At 42.5% G+C, this 11,948-nt stretch overlaps 1 protein-coding gene across 2 annotated transcripts; it reads left to right on the top strand.

Annotated features, from left to right (window-relative positions):
- The first annotated feature begins 2,255 nt into the window (after positions 1-2,255).
- TPBG (trophoblast glycoprotein) lies at positions 2,256-9,684 on the top strand. 2 transcript variants are annotated; one of them, XM_036380314.2, is made up of 2 exons: positions 2,256-2,492; positions 3,200-9,684. In XM_036380314.2, the coding sequence occupies exons 1-2, from the start codon at positions 2,452-2,454 to the stop codon at positions 4,479-4,481; spliced, it is 1,323 nt and encodes a 440-aa protein (XP_036236207.1). In that variant the 5' UTR covers positions 2,256-2,451; the 3' UTR covers positions 4,482-9,684. The 2 variants fall into 2 exon arrangements, with proteins under 2 accessions (XP_036236207.1, XP_036236208.1); XM_036380315.2 differs by lacking the exon at positions 2,256-2,492 and adding an exon at positions 2,693-2,786.
- Positions 9,685-11,948: the final 2,264 nt, after the last annotated feature.

Here is an 11,948-nt window from a genome sequence, read left to right as displayed (position 1 = left end):
AGAGGTTTCCTTCATGATTCCAGATGGCCAGCACATCATCCAGCCTCAGCCTGGGGCAGCAGACTGAAGCATTGTCTCAACCCCCACACTGTTTAACATGAGCTTCTCAGTCAACTCCTGGAAATATCAGCCACAGGAACAGTTTCCTAATGGTAAATTAGCTTCCAGGTTGCGTCCTTTAGCCAAGACAATCTATTTTTAAATCCTATACTTTAACTCAGGCAGAAGTTTTGCATAACCTTTATGCAAAAAACTGTGGTCTGTGCAATGCAAATTCACAAATGAATGAATCATAACAGCCAAAACTGATCTGAAACACATCAAGGCTGGTTTTTTTTTTTTTATTTTCCGAGTATATATTACAAACACATCCAGGAAATCCACTTAGTATAGATGAATTCACCAGAAAGTACCACATTTTTTTTTCAGAGTATGCCTCTAAGAAAAGTTGTTTTATTTAAACAAGAAGAAAAGAAATCAGATTACAAGTTATTTTCTTCCTCTTGCAAGCTTAAGCAGGTTTAGCAGGTACAATTTGCTACTGGAATAATAGGAAAGAATAGGAAAATGCTTGTTATCTATTATTTGCATTACTGCAGCACATTCAAGCACCTGTCAGCGAGCGCTCCACAGAGATGGAAAGAAACCATATCCCCTGCCCAAAGAGCTAACCTGCTGTGAAGGACCAGAGGCACAGTCCCATCTAGACAGTCAGGAAGAGCCTGAACTGCTAGGAAAACTATGGTCAGGACAATGACCAGATCAGTGTAATTGCTCTTAATTGTATTATTTAATTCAAAACTACATTGTATCTAAATATTTTATTAAAGGTGATTATGTTTATGCTGATTTAGTATTTTTTTCTATGATTTACTTCTGATAATATACTCAGTTACATATTTTTAAAAGCCATCTCCTTTTGGAAACTATTTATTGATCACTGAATTTTACTGTTGTCCAGTTGGACAATTCGGGGATGGGGGTGTTTCTTTGACTTTTTCAAAGAATTTTCATAGATTAGGAGAACAAGTCTTTCTCTTACAAAATGCAAAATATCTTTACCTATCTATTTTTCTGAGCACTATACTAAGAGGCATGTCAACAACCTCTCAACTAACTAAAATCTCCTGCAGTGTAGTGCCACTGCTTTTCTAACTCAACATTAAAGCAATAACTTCCCAAAGTTCTGGAACTGCTTGTGAGTCCAAGATCTCATTTGTATCACTATTACTTCAGCCACCGCATATTTTCTTTTCTCCATAAGCTTCATGTCTTGCTGCTCTATCAGCTGGACAGCCCTTGCCTGTCACCCCAGCCTCAGGCTTTGCTGCACTGTAACACCACTGTCAGGCTAGAGAGAGAACAATCCGACAGAAACTGGTGTTTTAATTCATTATTCTCCAGATTCTGGGGCTGATTTTATCAAGACTTCATACTGGATTCATCTCTTCATTTCCCCTACGGCTTTTGGCAGCTCTGAGATTCCTGCTGACTCTACCAAAAAAAGGAACATAGTTTATCAGGAGAGCAGAAGGAGTGTAACTCTGACGTACAGGGAGAAGGAAATCTTGTGTAGGCAGTCAACAGAAGGATAAGGAAAGCCCAAAGGAGTCATTGCCTCAAAACTTTCTGTTTCACATTGCTGAAACTGGTTACTTGTCTACACTGGTGAATCTTTTGTGTTAATTAAGTGTTATTTAATGATCTGAATCACTTTCTAGGGACCAGTGGCCAAATGCAGCCCACATGGCAGCTCACACCATTCACGACTTCGTCAAATACCCCCACTGTAGGATAAGGTAAGGGAGTTACTCGGTTGCAGACCAGACTTTGTAACACCCGGGTTGTTCAGCCCTGCCAGTACGGTTCTGGGACAGCCACAGCGACTAAAGCTGCTAAACATTTTACAGGCAGACAGGCACTTACAGGCTTTTCCTCACCATAATAAAGTTTAAATCTCAGTCTTGAATTGTCGATTTGCAGGTTCATTTCTTTTCTTAAAAATCACTACTATTATATATTTCAGGACCTCTAAAGTTCCCGGTGGGTTTAAGTGTAGTTTTGATGTTATTTTGGTTTGGGATTTGTTTGGTTTGGTTTGGTTTTTTGGTTTTTGGGGTTTTTTTTGCTTTAGCTTTGGAGCTCACTCGGTGTATTTTGTGGCTGTTGTTGTTCCCTCCTCTCCCGAAACACGATCCCTGGGTAGGCGGGCGGGGGCACTGGCCGCCAGCAGCCGGCACGGCACCCCGGCGCCCGAAACCCGCCGGGATTCCCCATCCTGCCGCCGGCCTGAGCGCGCCCATCGTGGAAACCGCGCGGAACGGCGCCCAGCAGCCGCGGCGGAGCAGGCACAAGTACGGCGCTGCGGGGCGGGGAGCGGAGCGCGGGGCTCTCCCTTCCAGAGGCGGGCGGGACCCGCTCCGCGCCCGGCGAGCCGAGCTGAAGCCCCGCATGGCGCGGCTCCACATGGCGCGGCCCCGCTCGGCGGCAAGGTGAGTCTCCAGCAGCACCACCTGGGCCGGGGGCCGCGGGGCACGGGACGCCGAGCGGAGCCGCCCGCGGGCTCCCGGGCCAGGCAGCGGCGGCGGCCGAGCTGGAGCGCGGGGGCGGCGGGCGGGAGCCGGGCGGGGCGCGGGCGGCGGCTCCCCCTGGCCGGGCGGCGCTTGGTTTCTCCTGCCAGCGGAGGCAGGGCCAGGCGCGGCGAGGGTGGGCGCGGAGTTGGCGGCTGGGCTGGGGGCAGACGGCGGCGAGCTGCGGCGGAGTTTGTTCTGTACGCGGGGCGGGAGGTGAGGGACGGGGTCCGAGACCGGGCTCGGCTCCGCTGCGCTCCGCGGTGGGTTTTGGGGGCGGGAGTTTGTAGCGGCCGCGGCGCGGAGCGGAGGGGAAGCGCCCCGGGGCAGGGAGGGCAGGTGGGGAGCGGCGGGACACGGTGGGCGGTGGCGAGTCAGACCCTCCTCTTCCTCTCCGTGCTACGCCGGTGGAGTCGACGGCCGGGTGGGAAGGTGGCGGCGTGAGCTGGAAGTGGGTGAAAACTTGTTCCTCCGCGTGTTCTCCCGCTCTGCCGCGGGGCCGGGGCCCCCCGGGAGAGCCGCGTATTATCGGGGGCGACGAGACGCGGGCCGAGGGAGGGCGGGTGGGCGCGGGCAAGAGGAACCGCGCCGCCCCGCCGCTGCCGTCTCCCTTTCCTCCTCTGCCGCAGGTCTCGCTGCGGGAAGCGGAGCGGAGCCAGCCCCCGAGGGGAAACGCCTGCCCCCGAAGAAAGGGCTGCCCGGAGCCGGAGCCGGCCCCCGCCTCGCCGCGCCGCCCGGAGCCGGAGGCGCCCGAAGGGAAAAGTTGCGTGCGGGGCCGGGCCGGGCGCGATGCCGGGGCGCGGCGCGCTCTGCCTGGGGCTGCTGCTGCCCGTCCTGCTGGGCTGCGGCTCGGCGCAGCCCGGTGGCTGCCCGGCCCTCTGCGAGTGCTCGGAGCCGGCCAGGACAGTGAAGTGCGTGAACAGGAACCTGACGGCCGTGCCCCCCGACCTGCCGCCCTACGTGCGCAGCCTCTTCATCACCGGCAACCCCCTGACCGACCTGCCGGCCGGCGCCTTCCCCGCCCAGCGCCTGCCCGACCTCGCTTCCCTCAACCTCAGTGGCAACCACCTGCGGACCGTGGAGGCCGGCTCCCTCGCCCTGCCCGCCCTGCGGCAGCTGGACCTCAGCGGCAACGCGCTGGTCTCCTTCAGCCCGCAGGCCTTCGGGGAGGGCGGCAGCCCGCTGGAGGAGCTGGTCCTCCGCGGGGCCCTGCGCGACCACGGCGTCCTGCTCAGCCTGGCCGCCCTGCTGCAGTCCGGGGCCCTGCGCAACCTCAGCCGACTGGAGCTGGCCGACAACGGGCTGCTGCTGCTGCCCGCCGGCATGTTCACCGCCCTGCCGGCCCTGCGGCAGCTGGACCTCAGCAACAACTCCCTGGTGGGCCTGCGAAATGTCTCTTTCCAGGGACTGGGCCAGCTGCAGAGCCTCAACCTCAGCGATAACTCCCTGGGCGTGCTGTGGAACAGCACCCTGGCCCAGTTCCGCAGCCTGCCCGCGCTCCGGCACATCGTCCTGCGCCACAACTCCTGGGTCTGTGACTGTGCCATCGAGGACCTGGTGGCCTGGCTTAAAGAAAGCGACCAGGTGGAGGGCAAAGAAGCCCTGACCTGTGCCTCCCCTGACAAGATGTTGGGCAAAGCCCTGCTGAAGATCAATGGCTCAGACCTGAACTGCTCCGTGCCCATAGACCTGCCCTCCCAGCTTCAGACTTCATACGTCTTCCTGGGGATAGTCTTGGCTCTCATTGGGGCCATATTCCTCCTAGTTTTGTACTTGAACCGAAAAGGAATCAAAAAGTGGATGCACAACATCAGAGATGCCTGTAGGGATCACATGGAGGGCTACCACTACAGATACGAGATCAATGCAGACCCCAGGTTAACAAACCTCAGCTCCAACTCGGATGTCTGACAAAATGCCCCGGATGCAGGGCAGTGCAAAGTACCTATGCATGAAAAGTAGACTTATGCTTTACCCTTGTGCTTGCTTCCATCTCCCCTGAAAAGTCTCAGACATGCTTGTAACATGAGGGGGATATGCCTCCCTGTGATGTCAAGTTAATTTTTGTTTTGAGACACTGAACTGCTGAGCATGGCGTTCAGCTGTGTGTAGGAAACAAGCTGCTACTTATTTTCCTCTTTACCTGTCTGCACTTGTGGGAAATTTTTTTTCAAGATGTCAAAAGAAAAAAATGGATTCTCTCTGATGATCCAAAGCCACCAGAGTTTATAAAACGTTTACTGATGCAGACGCCATTCAACAAAAGCTGCCTCAACTTTTTGGGAAAAAAAAATGTTATGTTCCTCTGTGCCAGTTTTGATCTTGTATATCTGAATTGAGATGTGATGATTACATTTCATAGACTATCTTGAGATTTTAAAAACCAAACAAACTCCTTTTAACAGCTCTTCAGAAGGAAATCAAATAGCAAGCATGCACAAATACTGTATAGTTTTACATGTTAGGAAATTTATGATCTCAGTAAGTCTCTTACTATTTTGTAGTTATTTTTGATTGCAGTTTACGTGACTTGACAGAATTTTTTATACAAACTGCATCTAAACTCCATCTAAACTCAGTCTGAACTGTTAAGTTCAATAAACAGTCTTACAAGAACCGTCGTGTTTGCTGTTCAATGAGAAAAGTATGGACATCTAAGAATGTGAATAGTGCTATAATCTCTGAAGTAATAGCCCTGCAGTAATATGAATAAAAGTTTATACAAATGTGTAGCTTAGAGTCGTAAATGTTTGACAACTTTGTGATATATGCTAGGAGAATTACACTGAGCTTAATTACACTGAGAATTAAACGACGGGAGCAGTTTCACTTGGCACAAACCCCTCAGACTGCTCTCTGAAAGCACCTGCATAATGTCAAGACAGATGCTAGGGTCTGCCTTCCTGGGAAGGTACAAGCTAATAGAATTTTCATAAGGTCTTCTCTACCAAATTAAAAAACAAAAGAACAATGAAATTAAATTGTGGAGTCTGTAAGCTAAAGAACATTTTACCTGAATGGAATGGCTTATTATAAAAAACCATACTTATGTGTCCTGAACTAAATTAAATGCAGCTCAATCGTGCGGTCAGGAAGCTCTAGGCTTATGCATCACTACAGCATTTATTAGATTGCTGTTTCCTTTTTAAGGTCTTGGTACTTGTGAGGTTCTGTAGCGATCTACTTCCAGTAACTTGATGGAACTTTACATTTATATTAATGCATTTAACAGGTGCACTTCAGTATGGTATGTTGCTTGCTACTTGCTTGGGAATGCATTTTCTTGTAAATAGATAAAGCATGCAAAAGAACCCTTCAGAATGCCTAATTTAAGATGCAACTCTGACCACATATAGAAAAGTTAGCAAGAACCTTGCAGTGGCTGCCAATAATTAGTGCAGTTTTTCTAATATATTTATGGTTTTTTAATAAAAAAAAATACACCAGCTGTAAAAGTGTGATGTGACTTGATATATATCAGTTTATCTGTGGAGCTTTTTCCATGGTCACTGTTACTTGAAGCTCTTGAGCATCTCTCAAATTTTACGAATTGCTGGCTAATTCCTTTTGCTTTCGAAAGTGACAGTTTTCTCATAGATGTACACATTTGGTAAGAGCTCAAATATAAAATAGTCTCTAAACTATCAGAGGAAATATAATCTATTTTGGGCATTGGTATTATTCAAAAGTATTTCTCATCTTGCGACTTCAGACAAAGCAAGTAGCACAATTTGCTTTTGATTCATTTCCTACTGCTTTAAATTGGATTTGTTTAACAGCAGTGATTTTTTTAATGTACTTATGTGCATTTACCCTTAAAAGTAAAAAAAGAATGGATATTAAGTACAACTATTGTTTTGTAAATCAGTATATTTTGCAGTTAATGTGGAATAAGTGATAGCATATTTTCCTGCTGTAATTTAAATGTATGAGCAATATCTGTTTAACAGCATATTAATTAAATTTGTCAATTCTTACAAAGCAGGCTGCCCGTCTGAATATTAACTGCCCATATTTTAAGGATAGTGTGAAAACCCCCATGTGAAGAGCTGTTACTGTTGCCACTATACAAACCCTTCACACTTGGTATACATCAGATAGGTTATGTAAGAAGCTAGAATTTACAGTAGCTGCGCAGTGTGCTTTGTTGTATCCGTTATCCTGGAGATTATCAGCTTACACTTACCTGTACAGTGCCAAGAGGAGTAGAGCATCATCCATAAAATATGTGCAAACCAAGCCATTTCTTGGGCAATTTCCTGAGTTTTGTTAACAGATACTTTAAAGTAACTTAACTACAGTAAAAGCAATTATCCGTGATGTGTTAATGTAACGGCCTTGCATTTGTAGAGCTGTGTAAGGACAGGCAACAACTTTACTTGCAGTCTCTCACCAATGGAGCAAGTATTTGTATAGTGAGCAAGTGTAACTGTTGTTACTGTTACTACACATATTATTCTAAAGATTATTATTACTATTATTTTTGTATCTTAGTCAATGTACTAGAAATTTATTAGAGATCTGATGACAGCTACTTAAAAATAATTTTTGTCATTTGCTTACATGTGTATTTATTAGGATGTAACATTTAGCATGTGTCAGTGTTGTGTTGGATGATGTTCCCCTACAGTGTTTGACCAACAGTGAATGCTTTGGTGTTTTGTACAATGCATTATTTGATCTTAAATTCCCTTCCATAAACAGTGCTTGAAATTTGTTTTGCTTTTCTTTTACAAAATAATTAACAGTGGTACTCAGACAACACATAAAAGTAGCTCCCATACTACTCCAGAATGTGGTTAAAAATGAAACACCTAAAAAATAATTAGTTTCAACTTTCTTCTGAAGCACATTTTATAATCCTACTCTGCTTTGACACCTGAGATTCCAATTGACTATTTCCAGAGCAGCTTATTCATTCATTCTTTGATAAAACACATGTCGTTCTAAATACCTCTAAAGTGTGTTTTGTATACATAAATCCCCTAAGTTGTGTGTGACATTTCAGTTGTTGCTGAAAAACATCCAGTCTATAAAGTATTGGGTAAATCTTCATGAAAGGCCTCACAGCTAAGAAGCAGAAAGGATCATTTTTCCAAGGTTTAGCTGCTTTGTTAAAGCTAGTTTTAGTTGTAGCAATCTCATAATTTTCTTAGAAAAATAGCACAAGGAATTAACATAGTTTTAATATATTTTATTAAAACACTTTGGATAAGTGATGTTGCCAGGTAAAAAAATTCCCCAAGACCTCCTTTAACCAAGGTAGCTTTAAATTAGAGAATTTTTATTTTACTAGATAATATTTATTTTGCCAAGCCATAATATTGCCTGTAATTCTGACATCCAGAAAGTAGTTTGAAGTTTTGCAATAACTGCTTTAAATCTTTTCACTCTGGGTAATTTACTTTTTAAGCACTGGTGACAGTCCCCAGTGACATGGCAGCAAGTAGAGCAGTCTGTTCAGACCTGCATTCTGTTGTTGACTGAGATGTCACTGAAAACAGGCATGGCAAATTATTTAAAATATGACTGCACTAGGATCTCAACTCTCATTATTCTTCTAGCATTTTCCCTGTGGTATACTCCAGTCCTTCTGCATCTGCATAATTTCTTTTTTGCCTCATTTTCTCAAGAAATCCATTAAAAAGAGTATCATGAATCTGCACAGGTAGAGAAATCAGTCTGACTGCACCAATATTTTGAGGTTTAGCATCTTTATTTCTCTTTAAGCCTTAATGTGGAAAAGAGCCTTTGTCAAAGTGGACAGAATGAAAATTTGATATGCACTTTTTCTTTCTCTTTAGCAGCTGAATGTTCAAGAAGAACCATTCATTCTCAGCATATGATGAAGGAAAATAGCATTTGGTAAGAAAAATGTTTTGGTTTCAAGCTTCCAAATGACATTCATATTCCATAAGAGAAAGTGTAAGGGAGAAGCTTGTGAAGGAAACAGAGATATCTCTTCATAATGGGTCAGCACTGGAAGTCACAATGCTATGGATAGGAACAATTCCTGATTGAATCTGTCCATTATCTTCTGGTCATTTTTATAGGTTCAGCTCAATTTCTTCCTGTTGCTATAAATAGAAACATTTTGTTAACCAGTGCTCTCCTATCTTACAATATTTGCAGTGAAGGTGTTTCCACTGTGAGGTTCTTGTGGAATATAATAGAAGATTGAATTTAATTCAGTGCCTGCTGATTTAATAATGACCAGATCAAGCTCATAACTTAATAGTCCTTTTTTTTTTTTTTTTGCAAATATGCTGCTTACAAGGGGAAAACACCTTGGCATGAAATCAAACAATAAAAGCCCAATAAAAAACCAGGGGAGATAGATAGAAAGCAGAACATTTGGAGAGTGCAGCATTTATTAGGTACTTAACTCAGAAAAGAGGCAAACCACGTGGGAGCTGAGGGTCCTTTGGTGATACAGAAGTAAGTGTACTCTGTTAGCTTCCCAAGTCAATACAGCAGTAGCAGAAAAGTGATGCTTTATCCCAACACAATAAACCTAACAGCACTTCTCTCCCACATTGAAAAAAAACCCACCAAGCCTTTAGAAGGAAGAATACAGGTTTGCAGTATAAGTATGTCCTTAAAAAGGACTTTCACTTTCTCAACTGTGTTACAATTTATGTGTTGTCACATCCTTGGAAAACCTTGCTATGCCAGAAGTCATCTGTTGCGTAGGCAAAGCTTGAAATCAGTCTTTGCATTCCCAATGTTAGCCTAAATAGAAAAAGCAAACTATTAAGGAAATTAAACCAGTACTTTAGACAGCATATCTGTGGCATAGTTAATAATTTAATATTTGCAATTACTTACATTTTTCAAAGTATTCACTAGATAGCTTTTCCTACTTGATGGTAGACTAGCAGAAAAACAGATTTGTGTTTCTAGTAATTATGCATGAAAGTATCTGAATAAATTAGCAATATTTCAGTACATACGGTAATGAAAATGCTAGAAATCTTGTGTTCTAGAATGTTTCACTGTTATAGAAATGTTAGATGTGCAAGAAACAGCTGTAACTTTCTGATTGAAGTTTGGTTTCCTAATTTAAAATATTCTTGAGGAAAACCCCAATAAAATATTCACCAGATTGCTTATACATGTTATATGTTCACTCTGTTTATTTTATTACTATAAATCCTTACAGACATTGAGGTCTTTACTAAAAGTAGTTGTATTCATTTTACCCCAAATTGATGGTTGGGCTATGAATTTGCATGATAGAATAATGAAAAAGCAAGGTCCATATAGCTGGCCTGATTGATTTACTTAGATAGAAATTTGGCCAGTAAATATAAGAGATTGTGCTTCAATTGTTTTTGTTATTACAGACATAATTTGATAGCTTTTTTTGGTTTGAATATATGTGGTATTAATTTTCAAGTTAGGTGCCAATTCTAAATTTAACAGGAATGTATTTTCATCTTCTTCATTACCAGATCAGACTGTGTTTTAAAGTCTTCAAATACATATTTACATAGTGAAATATAAAGGCATTGTTATTACTGATGGAACTATTAAGGAAAAATGCTGCTGGAACAGAGAAAATAGGTGAAAACCAGGGTGGTACAAAAAAGCATTCAGTTGACAAACTTTTATTCCTTCAACTTCTTTTAATGAAATTGTTTCTATTGTAACCTCATGGAAATCCAAGGGAAGAATGGCCATTCATCTTCTCATATTTAGCTAATATGATGTCCAAAATTTTATTAGGTAGGAACAATTTTTTGGGGTTGTCCCAGGAGCAATAGCTGATAACTTAGTTTTGTGTCTAAAGTGTTTGCTATTATTTTTTGCTAGTTCTTAGAACAGCTAACACAGAAGGATGTTTGGCTTTGCACATGGTAGATTGATCTGTCCTAAGTTTTATCACAGAACTGAACTGTCATAGTATCTGGTCACAATCTGCTTCAGGTGTTCCTCTTGTTCCAGTAGAAGTTCCCTTCTGCACCATAGCCCAGGGTAGCTTTGTGTGATGTCATGGGCATGTATACAATAAAGAACTCCTTTGCCAAATGGTCATTATCAAAAGTCAAATAGACATTTCAACATAATTAACTGTATATTTCATCAAGTAATGGTAGTGAAATAACAAAATAAGAAAAAAGTAGCATTTATTACCAGAATGCTGTAAGCAGTCATGAACTGACACCACATTGGAGCATTTGAGTAATTTAAGCTGCTTCTGAAGATGGAAAAAAAAAAGAAGAAGCTATTGCAATAACAGTTTTCTTCTTCAGGTAGGTGTCTTCATTAATTCTCATTAATAGCTCATGAACAAGCAATAACTGAATCCTACAGATAGTTACACATTTAAATACATTTCAGTCAGGGTTTTTACCCTACTGATTTTCTAGTTCCATCTTTGCAGAGGTGGGTACTTTAGTTAGCCTGGAGAGGACTAAGAATTCTTAAATATTAGAAGACAAGAATTTTTATTTTACATGTACACAGAAGCATTTTGCATACACACACATACATGTATAAATATATTTACATAATGTAAAATTAGTAGAGACAGAAGAGGAGTAAAATCCAAGACACACCATCTCTCCTGTCCAACATTCTGTTGGCTAGCTTAGGGGCTTTTTTTTTCCACAGATTGAAAAGGAGACCTAAGTGCCTAAAGGGAGTGGGGAATTCCTCTGAGAAGCACATAAGACATAATTCATGTTGCAGCACACCTACTGTGACCATTAGCAGCAAGTTAACAAAAACTGGTGCTGAGTGGTCAAGATTTTCCAAAGTGTCTGCAGTCTGGGGTTCTTCTCTCAAAGTAGCTTAAAGGGGCTTCATTTACAAAAGTTCTTGAGCGCCTTTTGGAAAATTACACTTGTTTTCTTTTTAAGGCAAAGTGAACAAAATGCAGAAGAAACAATTTTCAATGTGAAAAGATATATGAGAGAAAATATAAATACTTACTTGTAAGAACTCCTGAAATTCCCAAGTCTTTGCTTTCTTTGTCATTTCTCAAATTGAGATCTCTGTAGCACCATCTATCTAGAATATGTTTCCTCTTCCCTATCTTATTTAATCATCCCTAATTCAGATTACTTTTATCTATCAACCTTGTGGTTACAAACTTGATTACTTCACATTGATAAGCAAAGGTAGAACTCCTAGGAAACAAATCATGCATAAAATCAAATACTCAATATTTATCACCAAGCAGATTATTATTAAGGTTATATTTGTTGACAGTGTTTCATTCAGGTTTTCCCTTTTGCTATTAGTCCCTTTATGTTTAGCTTTTCAAAGTACTAAAAAGTTCTGTGGTAGCCCAGAGGAACTCTCTGATTCCAATTTCCAGGGACAAACAAGGAGATCTTATTTTGAGATGATAGTCTTGAAAAAAGCTTGCAG

This window comes from Molothrus ater, chromosome 3, assembly GCF_012460135.2.
Source record: "Molothrus ater isolate BHLD 08-10-18 breed brown headed cowbird chromosome 3, BPBGC_Mater_1.1, whole genome shotgun sequence".
Lineage (NCBI taxonomy): Eukaryota > Metazoa > Chordata > Aves > Passeriformes > Icteridae > Molothrus > Molothrus ater.
The sequence above is the reverse complement of the archived record's forward strand: the minus strand, read 5'-3'. Positions and strand labels throughout refer to the sequence as shown.